Source organism: Myotis brandtii, unplaced genomic scaffold (assembly GCF_000412655.1).
Source record: "Myotis brandtii unplaced genomic scaffold, ASM41265v1 scaffold596, whole genome shotgun sequence".
Taxonomy (NCBI): Eukaryota; Metazoa; Chordata; class Mammalia; order Chiroptera; family Vespertilionidae; genus Myotis; species Myotis brandtii.
In genome coordinates, this window is record NW_005370250.1 from 1712334 (window position 1) to 1727333 (window position 15000).

The 15000-nt window shown below is 41.7% G+C and overlaps 1 protein-coding gene across 9 annotated transcripts in view; it reads left to right on the forward strand.

Annotated features, from left to right (window-relative positions):
* MEIS2 (Meis homeobox 2) overlaps window positions 1-15000 on the forward strand; it is a 205229-nt gene that overhangs the window by 184821 nt on the left and 5408 nt on the right. For all 9 annotated transcript variants that reach the window (XM_005879354.2, XM_005879355.2, XM_005879357.2 and 6 more), the window contains one exon: window positions 14773-14831. In XM_005879354.2, the coding sequence (XP_005879416.1) occupies window positions 14773-14831 (59 nt within the window). The remainder of the gene's footprint in view (window positions 1-14772; window positions 14832-15000) is intronic.

The following is a 15000-nucleotide window of genomic DNA, read 5'->3' on the forward strand; positions in this document are numbered from 1 at the left end:
TCCTCCTCACTCTTTCTCTCTCCCAACACACACACACACACACACACACACACACACACACACACACACACATACCCCGTAATGCCTCATTGTAGTAATAAATATATACTCGGTTCCCATTACTCTCAGCTTGCTCTCTCCTCTTTGGTCTACTGGACTTACCATGCCCCAGTGTAACTGTTCCCAGCCAAGGAAAGTCTGATGCCCACTTTCTCCTAAGTCAAGTCCTTCTCTTCCTTGACCCGGCACCTAGGATTTGCCTGGTGTCTCTAATCCCCAGATGGACTCAGACCTTGAATCTTTGGTCTGTATCTTCAGTTGTGTCTAACTGCAAAGACAAATAGGCCAGAGCCAGGAAGCCAGTTATTTTCCAGCTTGGCTCTGCCTGATTGTAGGGACAATCATTTCATCAGGGATTCAGCTATGCCTCTTGCAAAATAAGGAAAAGACAATCCTTATGAGCTCTTCTGTTCTCAATCCCACATTATTTCCAAGACGGGGAACCCTATTTTCATCCACTCATTCAGGTTTTCTTCACCAGACATGTTACTGAGGATGTACTATAAGCTGGACACAATCCTATGAGCTCTTCTGTTCTCAATCCCATGTTATTTCCAAGACAGGGGACCCTATTTTCATTCACTCAGGTTTTCTTCACTAAACATGTTACTGAGGATGTACTATAAGCTGGACACAATCTCAGTAACATAGAATTAAGATATGGTTCCTGCTCTCTAAGGCTCGCTGGTGGGAAGCTAGACAAATACTAGTACATCGTGACCATGGTGTTGACTGAACGCTGTGATGGGCGTGTTAGCCTGGTGCTACTGACTGAGGATGGGCTTCTTCCTCAGACGGTGGGGCCAGGGAACTTATCTCAAAGAAGTGATATCGGATAAGAATTTTGAAGGGTGTATTGACCAAGTGGCCATTGAAGAAAAGCCAGAAAAGACAGAAGGAATAGTGTGTTCCTAGTACGTTAGCATATTAACTTTATACTTATCAATTGCCTGTTTGTTGCTTGTTTGTTTGTTTTTTAATATTTTTATTGATTTCAGAGAGGAAGGGTGTTGGAGAGAGAGATAGAAACATCAATGATGAGAGAGAATCACTGATTGGCTGCCTCCTGCACGCCCCACACTGGGAATCGAGCCCCGCAACACAGGCATGTGCCCCAACCGGGGCTTGAATCGTGACCTCCTGGTTCATAGGTCGATACTCAACCACTGAGCCACACCGACCAGGCACCTTTTTGTTTATTTGTACATTACCTGTCTCCAAGGTAAGAATCTGAGGCAGTTAAACCAAGTTCTAACTTAAATTATTTGTTGGTAGATGATGATGTTACTTTATCTGTACTGTGAAAATGAAGATAATTTAAATATGCCATCATTTCTATTTCTAATGGTTAAGTTAAACCACTTAATTCTGATAGATGTGAAATATGAATCTGATCTAAATTTTTTTTTCAAATTGCAGTACAGTGTGTTTCTTCTTTGTCTGTTGGAGCTTTTAGCTTCATGTGGAATGTCAGAGTCGAAAGTTGATGTCTTTATTCCTCTGCAAATCGGGGGTCGGGGGGGGAGTGCACTAACTAACCCTCTGAAGCAGTTGTGGCGTAACTGCTGGCTCACTGAGCCTCTTGTGATTTATAAAGATATATTTTATATCTTTTATGATTACGAGATGATGCTAAAAATTTTGTAGGTAATAATACCGCCACATTGGAAAGACTGCATATGACATCTCTGGAGAAGGTACAGATGCTACCTGGCTGTCAAGTCAAAGGAAAAGAGGTTTCATTTGATATTAAGAAAAGGCAGTCAGGAAATCTTATTTGGAATTTGGTATTGGGTGTTTGAACATCGTAAATGTGAGGACATTAAGTCACATGTCCACGAATAGATTTTCTGTTTTGCTTCTCAACATAATGGGATATGTTATAATAACATTTTTTAAAGATTTTTGTTAGATGCATTGCTCTGAGAACTATAGTTTATTTGAAGTGACTTAGAAATTTTTTAGATCTCTGATTCTACCCTTCCTCCCCCCTTGGCACCTATACTAGATGCCAGTAAAAACTGGTTAAATAACATTTGGTTTAAATAGAAAGACTATGATATAAATGCATATGTATGATATTTTGTTTGTTGGATCTTTTTCTTAATATTACTTGACTTTCTGTGTTTTCATCTCATTTTGTCATATTTTGGGTTGAAGCCACTCTAAAGTTTAACACCTAGGAGATTTCTCACGTATGGTTCCCTTTAAAAGTGCTAAAATCTCAGCCTCTCGAACGAACAGGAGACCGGGCTACACGTTAGAGAAAGCAGTGGTATTGAGAAAGGGCCCTGAGAAGGTTGCCACCATCTGCATGTGTCCTCTGCCACATCCTTTCTTTTAAACCAGCAGGAGGATGGAAAGAAGGCTAAGAGCGGGCGTGCAAACACTGTGGCCGGCCTAGCGGGGCTTCGGAGCCTCCCTGCTGCTTGAGAAAAAGGAGCCCCACAGACAAATGAAAGGGCCTCCGGGACACTCACATGCACACCCCTTCCTGCCAAACACCTCGTGGCTTCACAGGGCTGGCCTTGGGGAGGCTGGGCCTGAGTTGAAGAATAGAGACTTGAGAACCATTTGTTTCCACACCATTTTGGGGGAAGTGCCATATTTTTCACCTTAAAAGCCCATTTAAAAAGAAAAATATGTTTTGAAAGGAGGACACAATTTGGAAGCCATCACACTTAATGGAGTCCCTTTAAAATGGAATAGGCGGTCCTATCAGTTCTCTTCTAAATTAGTTGTCACTACCTAGAGAAAAACCCACCCTGGATTGTGTTATGTTGTGTAAAACATACCATCTCCTGTATGTATTTTCCTGTATCCGGTTTTTGAAACTCTGGAATACATTTCATTGTTAAGTATGGAGTGGAACCCAAGTTTTAGTGTAGCAGTTTCCAGAATAACAGGTATGTTATCATCAGCCTCTACATCAAGTCACACCTATTATCTCAGAAGTAAAGGAGAAAGCCAACTGGAGCTGATAGAAATAAGACCGAGGTCACAGAGACTTTCACTGAGAATTGGCATAGCCAGCCATTGTTGGATGGGGGTCTCTGTAAAAGCCAGAAGCTGTATGAAGAGGAAGTAATTGTTTTTTGGAAGTAGCCAAGCAGTGTATCATAATTGTTGCCACAGCTCTGGAATATGCATCTAGTTTTGGAGTTTTGATGAAATTAGAGGGTTTTGGAGTTAAAGTCACTTCTTTCTAACCTCTCACTCTTCTCTTGTACTATCTCTTGAGTGGCCTGTACAGAGTCTCAGCCTGAAGTCCCACTGTCAATGCAAAGGAAATATTTGGAAAATTGCTTCCCTCTCCTAAACGCATCAAATAGAAATTCTTTGTCAGTGTCAGTTTCCATCCACTGTATACGGTAGCATACCACACGTAGATGCTCAGGTGTATCCTCGGTTATACGTTTTACATTTGTGTTTCTTCTTTGTGGAGTAAGCACAATTCAGCAGCCGTTCCCCAAGCCAAATGCCCCACCTTTTCATTTCTGCCGCCTTCATGAGGGCTCATTTCCTTTCCCTCTTCTACCTTCTCAGTGTATAGCGTCTCATCAGTTCATCCTATAGGTGGCTCTTGGACTAGACCTTCCTCAGCACCATGTTTTACTTTATCATGTCACCATTCAGGAACCTTAGGGGTTCAGTTTGTCACTCAGGAGCCTGCATCAGAGTATTATATACTTGAAAGTTGCTAGGAGAGTAGATCTTAAATGTTTTCATCACAAGAAAGAACTGTAATTGCATGACATGATGGAGGTTTTAGCTAATGTGACAGTGGCAATCATTTTGCAAAATAAGTATCAAATCAACATGTTGAATGCTTTAAAATTCCACAGCATTAAATATCAGTTATATCTCCATAGAGCTGTGGGGGGCGGGGGGGGCACCTCCACCAGCTTGTCTATTAACCGTAGCCATGTTTTCCACCCCAAGCCAGGAGCCAGTCTAAACTCAGCTTCTTCACCCTCCCTTGTGAAAATGGGCCCTGGTGTCTTCACACGTGCCATTCCCTTACGTCCGTCCTTCCCGGTAACCTGTGCTCTTTCAATCTGGTTCCTCCTCCAAGAATTGGTGATTAGCTTCCATCTGACTTCTTTCACTGACCCGATCACACTTATTTACTGAGTGTGGACTCTGTTGTTTTATAATTACTATGTTTTTTCCAATCGGGATTTTTAATTTGTTTCTCTGGGTGTAAGAGTGAAAATCTGTAAAAGCATAGACTGCCTTTGCAATGTAATTATATATTTATGTATTGTATATAATTTCTTATTATGTATTCTCTTGTCAAATTTTTGTTGTTAAACTTATCTTTTGCTAAGTGTAGGATGTGAAGACTTATATGCACAGAATACTATGAACGTTAAAAATCATTTATTCTGATTTTTTGGACTGAAAAGGATGAAAATAAGCCTTCCATAATCACTGCTTCTCTACACTTTTCTTTCCCTGCCTACTACTCATTCTGCCCCCTCCGGAACCCAGTCTCTCACTGGGTTATGCACCCACCCTCCCCCCCCCGAGAAAGCATCTGCTATTACAATTCTCTGAATGGAGAGGAGGTGGGTGCTTAGTAACTTCTGACGGACTAAAGGGGGACATAGGCTAAAGCAAGAAATAAGGCTGAGAACGATCTCTATTCCCCTGGAGAAGCGTGAAAGGGAAGAAGGGAGTAAACACTAGAACATGGTATGATGGAGTGGAAGCAAGGATTTTTAGCAACTGTTCTTTCCTCCCTTGCTTTTAGCATTCCCACTACCCGTGCAATTCCCGTCTTTGACCTATGTGGTAATATGTCTAAATATCCTAGAGTTGATACCTTTTTCTTACTCTTCCTTTCAATCACTGCACAGAAAACTTAGCCAAGGGTTAATCTCTGGCAAAGTTGATCACCTGGTGTGTGTGTGTGTGTGTGTGAGTGCACACATGTACGTATATGTGCATGTACACACATGTGTGTACATATATGTGTATGCACACATGTGTGTTTGTGTGTGTACACACATACATTCATGTATGTATATACACATGGCTGATGACTTCTCACAGTTTATCTCAAGGCCACATTGTTTCATGCTCCACTTGGCTGACAGGGCATCTCTGTCCTGACAGATTTATTCATTGAGAACAGGATCATGTGGTTGAAATCATTTTAATTCTTAACAAGACAGTGCATATGGCTTACGTTGATTTTGTTGGTGGTGTTTTTTTCTCTTATATATTGCTCAGGGAAGCCGATGTCAGTATAAATCGGTGGTAATGAAATCAACATTATGGCATCTTTGATATTGCATTTGCTAAAGCCTTTCTGGCTGTTTAATTCAGCACTTACTGATTGATATTATAGACAGTGGATAAACATTTTTGATGGATCTGTTTGCTCACAGATTAAAAGAATCTAATCCTTTTTTCTCTTTGATTTAAAGAGTGGGATGCCTCTGGAGAGGAAACAGTTCAAATGTGGTCACCATAGGTTGGTGGCATTAAAAATAGAAACTCACTTAGTGTAAAATTTGCTGTCAGGAAAAATGGAGCATTCTTTCTGAACCCAGGAACGCGTGGTTCATGCGAGCCTGCTTGTAGATGGTTGCTACAATAAGGCTCCTTTCATACAGGTGTGTTTATGCCCCAGGCTTGCTGGCCACAGTCCATTCCATTTACAGAAGCTGAATTAAACAATAACTACCGCATTGCAAAAAATGGTGTGTGTGTGGGGGGGGGGGGGGTTGGGGGGGGGGAATAAAGGTGAGCGTCAAAGGAGATGCCTGAGAGCTTTGTTAGGGCCAAGAAAAACCCTGTTGCAGTTGTCAGAGCTTGTTGATGTTGCTGGGAACGGCACTTTTTTTTTTCTCCTGGATTTTGTGGTTCTGCCTTAGGAAAGAAAGTAAAATAGAACGGAAGAACAAAGTCCTACTCTATAAATCAGCAGCTGCTCCTCGCCAGATCAAAGGAGTGACATTTTTGCTCCTGGACTACTTGTCCACTTGAGGGCTTGACAGGCAGCTAACAGCTGGCCCGCTAGACTGTATGGGAGAATCAGCCTACATCTTCTTCTGAGCAGATGACAAGCTAATCAGAGAGAGATCCATAGACAGGGCATGTGAGTGCACCTTGATCTCCTCAAACATGTCTGATACGCAATCGCTAAACAGCTTGGTGCATTTTTGGCAAGTTAATGCGGAGGTGGTTTCCACTGAGAAGTAGGATAGAAAATTAATGCCTCAATCAAAGGTGATCATAAGAGCTAAAAAGATACTAGATTTGTCAGGATCTTCTCCTCTTAGCTTGAATTAGTAAATGGCTAAGAACATAATGAGAACTGGCTAAAATGGACTTCACTGATGATAGGTGACTGGTTGATTTTTCAAAGCCCAGTCAGGCTATAGCGTTCAGGTGAATGAGCAGGCAATGGGTGTTGGTAATTTCGAAAATGATTGCTCCTGCTTTTTAGGCTGAGAGAGTTCAATAAAGTTGTAGATGCATCTTCCGTGTCCGCAAAGAGTTGTTTTCAGAAGCACTACAAGGTGTGTAGGTATAAAGATCTGGAATTTTAATGTCAGGAGTAAAACTTTCAAAGTAATTCATTTTCAAGTTGATTTCCATCTGCAATAAATCATGTATAGGATGAGGTAATATACTACAGCTTATGTCTATTGACTTAGTATTTTATCTTGAAGAGGATAGATCCTAGATATGAATAGCTAAGGAAGTTTGTGTGTTTTCTCCTCCCTCACTTTCAAGTAGCTTTGAAAGATTACTTTTATAGTGCATGATAAATAGCCACATATGAATAATCTGATGGCAATTCTGTAAGAGTAGCAGGGCTTCAACATCACAACCCGCTGGGACATTGTGTTTCATGTCATCAGGTGCGATTATACTTAGAGAATAGTGGGCTTTGTTGCTCAGTATTGTAAAGGAAATAAAAGGTAATTTTCTGTCTTAGAGGAAATTTCTGCGATACCCTTATTAAAAAGTCTACTATTGGCCATATAAACCTTACTCAAATAAGATGCCAAATTCTCCAGGTCACCTTTAAAATTGTTTTAATTATAAAAATAATCATACTTACTATTAAAACTCAAGCAGCACAAGTTACATAAAATAAAAAGGAAACTCTACCATCTTCCTCCTATCCATTCCTGAGAGATAACAATTTTCATAAAAACATGTTATTGGCTTATTGGCCCAACTTTTCCTTAGGAGGTACAGATGGAATGAAATGAATTAAATTATTACAAATTGTTTGTTGCCCAAGGCAAGTGATTAAAAGACTGTTTAGATCCAAGATAACCAAAGACAATAATGCGTACATCTCCGTAGCTAAGGTTCAAGATCTTTGCAACTTCCTATTCCTAGGCAACGTACTAGAATACATCTCCGTAGCTAAGGTTCACAGGTAAAACTTGATCTTTGCAACTTCCTATTCCTAGGCAACGTACTAGATCATCTATTTGGTATGCGATCTCAAGCAGGACCTTCAAACATAAATGTGCACAGATAACTTGGGGGTCTTTTAACATGCTATTCAGATTCAGCAGCGCCAGGGTAGGGACTACAGTATTTCTGCAGTTCTAACAAGATCAGGGTGAGGTTGGTGTGGCTGGTCCATGGGGATCTAGAGAACCATTAAGAGACTGTGTGATTCCAGTAGCTCGCCATACTACCTAGCCCCCTAGCGGATGCTTGCTCCAGTGTCTGAAGTCATCCCCACTGTGGCATTATACATTCAGATTGGCTGGGATCTCTGGAAAGACCCTGCCAGGTGGACACATGCTACCCGTTGGGGTACAACAGATTATTACCATTTTATCAACTCAGCATGGGTTGGTTTAATAGCCACCCACCTACTAGTCTTTTTATTAAAGATTGTGATATATATATATCTGCCAGGGGCTCAGGCGAAACCCTGGGAGCTTCCTCACACCTTACTTTCCAGGCCAGCCCACCAGCACCCTCAGCAAGCCAACCTACCAGTCGGAGCGTCTGTCCCCTGGTGGTTAGTGTGGGTCATAGCCACTGGTTGAGCAGTAGAACTCCCAGGGGAACTCCCAGTCCAGGGGACAGTTTGCATATTAGGCTTTTATTATATAGGACTAGAGGCCCGGTGCATGAAAATTTGTTCACTCAGAGGGCTTCCTCAGCCAGACCTGAACCCTCTCACAGTCCAGGAGCCCTCAGGTGATGTCTGACTAAGGCCTTAGGCCCGCTCCAGGGAGTGGGCCTAAGCCACAGTTTGGCCTCCCTCTATGGGAGGTGACCGGGTGGGCCAATCAGGGGGTGGCACCAGCCAGGGAGCAGCTGGCAGTGCCCCCGATTGTCCCTCTGTCACCACTGGTCGCTGCCGCCCCTTGATCACTGTCTCCTCTCTTTGCTCCACTGGCATGAGCCTTGGCCGGGCCCACCCCCCACTGACCAGTCATTCTTATGTTTGGTCAATTTGCATATTAGGCTTTTATTATATAGGATATTTTGACTTGAGAGAGAGCAGAAGGGAAAGAGAGAGAAACATTGTAGTGAGAGAGAAACATTAATTGCCTCCTGTATAGTCTGGGAAAGAACCTTCAACCTGGGCACATGCTCTAACTGGGAATTGAACCTGCTACCTTTAGGTGCACATGATGATGCCCAACCAACTGAGCCACACAGGCCAGGTCACCTAGTCTTAATTATTACCTATAAAAGAACAGAGCTCTTTAGGAGGGGTATGGGCTGAGTGCATTTTGAGTATAAGCCAGGGGTCCTCAAACTACGGCCCGCGGGCCACATGCAAAGCAACCTGGGCACATGCTCTAACTGAGAATTGAACCTGCTACCTTTAGGTGCACAGGATGATGCCCAACCAACTGAGCCACACAGGCCAGGTCACCTAGTCTTAATTATTACCTATAAAAGAACAGAGCTCTTTAGGAGGGGATATGGACTGAGTGCATTTTGAGTATAAGCTAACATTCCGTGAGCTCTTTCTATGTGCCAGGCACTGTGCCAAGGATTTTACATATAACACTTCCTTTAATCCTCAAAACAATTTGGGCCCAATTATTGCCCCAGTTTATAGATAGGAAACAAACCAAGGCTTTGAAGGTTAAGTAGACTTGCCCACGGTCACACAGCCAGAAAAAGGCAGAGAATATGAGTCCATGCTCTTTATCACTTTGCTCTTTGGAGAAGTCTGGAATATGAAATAGTGACTGAGAAGGGTTTACTCAAAGTGGGGTGAAGAACCTAGGTGAGCCTGTGTCACTTTAGGGAAAAATTAGATACAAGAAAGAATTTTGAAAGAACACTGTAGAAGGTCACTAGAGATAACCAGCACCTACTTGATCATTTTGCCCAGAGCCTTTTGTGTCAACATGGACACTCCAGTACTCAAGGCATATTCATAAAGCTACAAAAGGTTTGTGATTCCAGATTAATATCATGTTTTCATATTGTAAATGTATGAGTATTAGTTCATTTGTCTTTCGAGTTGTGGACAAATCTGGTACCTATCAAGTTATAAATTAAGCTATAGCTCATGGAAATTAGTTATGAACCATGAATGTGTCCCTAAGTAGCCCACGAATTTCATTTACCTTACTGTGCTCACTGTTGTCTGTGAGAAAATACCTACTGTCTGGCCACCAGTGAAAAATTTATGTTTGCAACAAGACTCAATCATTTGTGTGCCCGAGTACATGGTCAAAGGTAAACCTGCTTAATACATTGATTTAATCAATTTAATGTATCTTACTGAGAAAACCCCACTCTTTTTTAAATCATTATTATTGAAAGTATTACATATGTCCCCTTCTTTTCCCCTTTGACCCCTTCTAGCCCCCGCCCCTGGCCTTCACCACACTATTGTCTGTGTCCATGGGTCATGCATATATGCATACAAGTTCTTTGGTTGATCTCTTCCCACCCACCCACCTCTGCCTTCCCCCTCTTGACCATAACACAGCACAGAAAAAGACTAGCTGTTTTTTTGGTTTTGTTTGCTTGTTTTTTTCAAAGTAAGAAAAAAAAAGAAAGAAACTTGATAACTGGCTTGGTTGAGGCTTCATTGTTTCAGCACCAAGGAGTAGCAAATTCTGTGAATAAGCACCTTCCCTGAGGAGCCCTGGCTAGGGAAGGTAGGGAAGTAGAGATTTTTCATTTTTTAACAGGTCCCCAGTCCCACGTTGCCTACAACACTTCCTCCGAGTTGATCTGATCCCTCTTCGACAAGCCAGCCCCCTTCCTAGACCAGACCAATCCATGCAAAAGCTTCAATTCCAGGAGTCTTGCTTCCTTCTCAGTGTTCAGGGCTGGCTGGTTTCCAGGTGACTCCATGGAGGCCTCACTTTCTAACATAAGGAATGCTGCGTAAAGGAGTTGGTTACCAGGTGTGGCATGAAGTTAGTGAACCAGAAAAAAGGGATTTATCAACCATTTAAAAAGAAGGGAGGAAAAAGAAAGAAAGAAAAGAAATCAACCAACAATCAGGAACGACACCTAAGCCTACTTCTATCAATCTGAAATAGGCTTTGGAGTGAAAAGCCTTTAAAAGAAAAATCAAGATGGTGAGATTTCAGTTGCAGAAAAGTATGCAAGCTGAAAAGTTTGGCTTTTGGGTGGGGGTGAGGGTGGGGGTTAAGGTGGGGATAGAGGGAGGTCTCTAGGAGATATCTCTCCAGCAAGACAACAAGATGAGATTTTAACAATATTTTTCTATCTTGGGTTTATTCTTTTTAAAAATATTCTTTTTTTCATCTCTCCAAGTTGACTCAAAAAGGCCCTGTGATTCTTGGAAAGTCATTAAATGTATTTCTATAATTATTTTTAACATAGCAGTCGTAGTGTATTCTTTTTAAGGGTCCCACAAACGATTGCATTTTCTATTTTAGTAAAACTTAGTTAGAAAGTCGATGGTATCAGTAGGTACTCTCCAGAGCTTTTGTGTGAGCCTGGATACAAACTTTGTGTTCAATACAAATCAATGGAACTCGTGCACTTTAGGGTACTCATTCCCTAAGGAGTCACTAATGGAATTATCTCTAGCCCTTAAAAAAAGTCACAATGTGGCTAATGAAATTTTTTTCTAAGTGAAATCTGGATAAGGCACTAGACTTACTAGCACATTTTATTTATGGCATTTATCATATTCGGCACGTTTTACACGCAAGTTGCACAAACCTCAGCATGTTTTTAAAAGCTATTTAATATCTAAGAAGACTTTGTAATTTTGGGTTAAATTGTTTGTACCAATAGAGGAGTATATTATATGTCCTCAACTTCAAAATCATTCCGGGATGACATTATGACTTAGAAACTTTTTTTTTTTATATCAGATACAGATGAAAAACCTAACAGTCTTTGGATTGGAAATAACTTTGGGGGTTTTCATTAAAGTTGGGTGCAGCTTGCTGCATGTTGGTTAGTTGGATGTCTTCAGCAATTTTTCAAATGTTTTGGGTTTGGCAAAGTCCAAAATGTTTTTGCCAAGACCCTCTTTTCCCCTTATTTTTTAAACCCGTGTGAAATTCTAGGATAACTTAATCCATATGTGTCTGATTCATTTACACTTAACTCATCAAAATGTTATTTTGTAAGACCCATTTAATATTCAAGAAACCTTTTGAGCCTTTTTAAGACATCTTGTTTTCTGTCTTTGAACCATTGAGTTGTGTTTTTCCATATGAATGGAGCTTGGACCTTGAAAGATTGAAGATCAGTTGATTTTCAACTTAGGCTTTTTAAAATTTCAGTATAATCAAAAGTTGATATATTCTGCTTACTGCTTGAGTGCTAAATACATTCACTTTAAAATATAGATCAGAAGACTTGGAAAAAAAATTCAGGTCCTATAATTTTGGGGAAGACTACATTTGGAAATTTCATCACAGTGATATTAAAGAAAAAAAATACTCCTAATTTTATTTTTAAATTGTTCCATTTTATATGTGCATTGGTGTGTTTTTTTAAGAGTGGTCTATGGATCATTAGCAAAGTGGGGTAATTTCATTTCTTACTGTTAAAATGTTCATACGGACAACTCATTAATTAATTTTAATAATAACATCTATGACGTTTATAAGACATCCCAAGATCAGGGGAGTTGACAATTGGCAGGAGTTGTACATCAAGAGATTTCTGAAAAATTGGGGTCCATATGTTTTTAAAATTCTGTGTGATTTAAAAGAATGTGGTAGAGTTATGAATCTGGCAAGATGCAGCACGATGGAGTAAAAACATTGTTTGAGAACAAAAATTCAGAGAGGCCAAATGGAGCCCAAGTGAAAAAAGCAAAATCTCTATGACCCTTTGTAAAAGGATCCGGAGAAAACCTTCGGAGGCCTCTATGCGTGTTTGTTGAGTAGAGCTGGACAAAGAAAGGCCATCGCCATAACTGCTAGTGAACATCGGCCCACGCCATGGTAACTAGTTGAAAATGGAACACTGGAGTGGCATTTCCAAGTTCAGCGCTTCTATAAAGACCTGCTAGCACGCAGAATGCTTTTTTTAATGTTTTGCATTGTTGTGTGTCCCCCATGGAACAACCTTTTGAGAGGACCCCGTTTTTACTAATGTAAACATTCTGACGAGTATCCAAAGAAATGACCTTTGAGTGAACCTCTAACCTTCCCTGTAATTATTTGTTTGAAGACAGTGTGGAGTTCTCCTGCTGAGAACTAAGAACCATGATGCCTTGCAGCTCTGTGAGTAAGGGAGTGTTTGGGGGAACTGGAGAGAAAGACATAAATAAGGGAACAACCTCCAGATGTAAATAATAAAAGAGCAAAAGGGTGAAATTAAAAAGGGAAAAAATAGCAATTCGTTTTACCTAAAGAGTTGGCCTATAGGAAAAAACAAAACCAGGATTAGTAGCCCATAAAACGAGGTGAAACCCCTGCCATGTGTGTCCTCCATTAGAAACTTCAAGGAGGAGAGAAAAGGTTTGCCCCTCTCCCCCGAGCACCTCACTGGGCCCTAACCTGAGCTGATAAAAAGAGCTCCTGGGGGTGGAAATCTCAGGGCAGACCTCCTTGGTCCCAGTAAAAACAGTGAGGAAAAGAGTGGATAATTAAGTTCCTTTTCTGATTGGAGGGATAATTCTGGAAGGCTCTGTGATCTAGCTGAGCAACATGTCTGGTGCCAGGTGGGAAGAAATACGCAGCTAGGACTTTTCCTTTTGTTCTCACCTCTCCTAGCCTGTCACTTTCTTCCCCAAACCTGCGGGGGTGTAACATTTTTGACAAGTGAGCTCCGTACTCTCTTAAGTAATAAAGAAGTTCATTGTTTTGCAAACAAACACCATATGCAAAAGACTCCTTTGGTTTCCTTGCAGCTATTCTTCTCTGGCCTAATTGTATTCCCACTGGAGTGCTCACAGGAGGCCTGAGAGAGTGTGGGCTGCCGGCCTTCAGAAGGGACTTCGGCTAGGGACTTCATCTCCGCAGGAACGCAAACGCAAAGCTGCCAACGTGCACTAGAATTTTTTTATTTTTTATTTTATGTATTTATTTATTTTGCTAATTTCAAAGAACGAGTTTTCAGTTCCTGCCTGTGGCCCCATGCAGAACCATTAATCATTAAGTCCCCGTGCACTTACGATTTGACACTGGAAATATTGGGACATGTTATAAATGAGTATATTTTTAAGGGACAGCTCGCTAAATGCTAGGCACCCCCCCTCCCTTCAAGCACCCCCCCAAAATGCACAGGCAATGAATCCTGTGCATCAGCTCCGATGTGTGGGGAAGGCTCGTCATTAAATGCACAGGGACAAGGGTAACTCACAAATGGTGGGAAATTGTTTTGTTTTTATTAAATTTAGAGAAATAAAGGAGATTTCTTATCATCTTACTCTCTTTGTACATGAATATTTGATGGGCATTATTAAACATTAAAGTAACATGAAGTAGGCACTTATTTTTGGATTTCCAACAAAATTAGATCCAGGCTTCGAGACGAAATAACTGCTTCTCCACATTCCTGTGATTCAGCCACCACCTGATTTGAAAACGTTTCTCGGGCTCTAATCTCAACCATGTGTACCTGAGGCTCTGCCTTTCTAGTGGGTTGAAAGGTGGCTGGGTTTATGGTTGGCAGTTACCTTATCCCTGCCCTGGGTGTCCCCGCTTGGACTGGAAAGGCCGCCCCCAGCTGGCACTGACCTCTAAATGACCCCTAACTTTACAGGCTTAAACTGCAGGAGTTGCCGAAGAGCAGAAGTCTTTCTGGCCAGCACTTATTACTGCTGTGTTGGTGATAAAACTTCAGACAGCCTAATTGATGGCTTTGCTGACCTAACAATACCTTGTGAAAGCAGAGTGCCAGAGCCTGGTCTCCATTTATGACCAGCTGCAAGGGGGAAGCTGGGTCTCCCCGCGCCGGGGACTGCAGGCGAAGGGGAAAAGCTCCCAGCCTGCGAACTTTAACCAGATCCCGACCTGTGCGAGAAGCAGAAGCACGATTGCAAAGGAAGAGAAGCTTTCTCGGGGAATACACTTCTCCCCGCCTGTGCCGTGTTTGCCAGCCAGCCTCCGGTTGGTTTTAAGAGGACGGGCGAGATGAGCCAGTCAACTGTTTTTGAACAGGGAAAGAGAAAATTGCCTTTGACTGACAACGGTCATTTCCAGTAGATGTCCGACTGGATCGTATTCCCCGCAGTGTTGGTGCAAAGGTGTTCACGGAGCACAGACCTTGCATCTGATGACCGGTCTCTCTGTTTTATTTCAGGTTTATTAACGCCAGAAGAAGAATAGTACAGCCAATGATTGACCAGTCAAATCGAGCAGGCAAGTTCCAGCTAGTATCTATATTCACACCCCACAGGCACAAACCCTCACCAACCTATATGTCACGAGTTTCATCACCTGGTATATAAGTGCTTCCATCAGGCATTCTGGGAGAGTTTCTTTTTTTTTTTTTTTTTTACTGTCCCCAGAATTCCATTCTAGGAAGCAA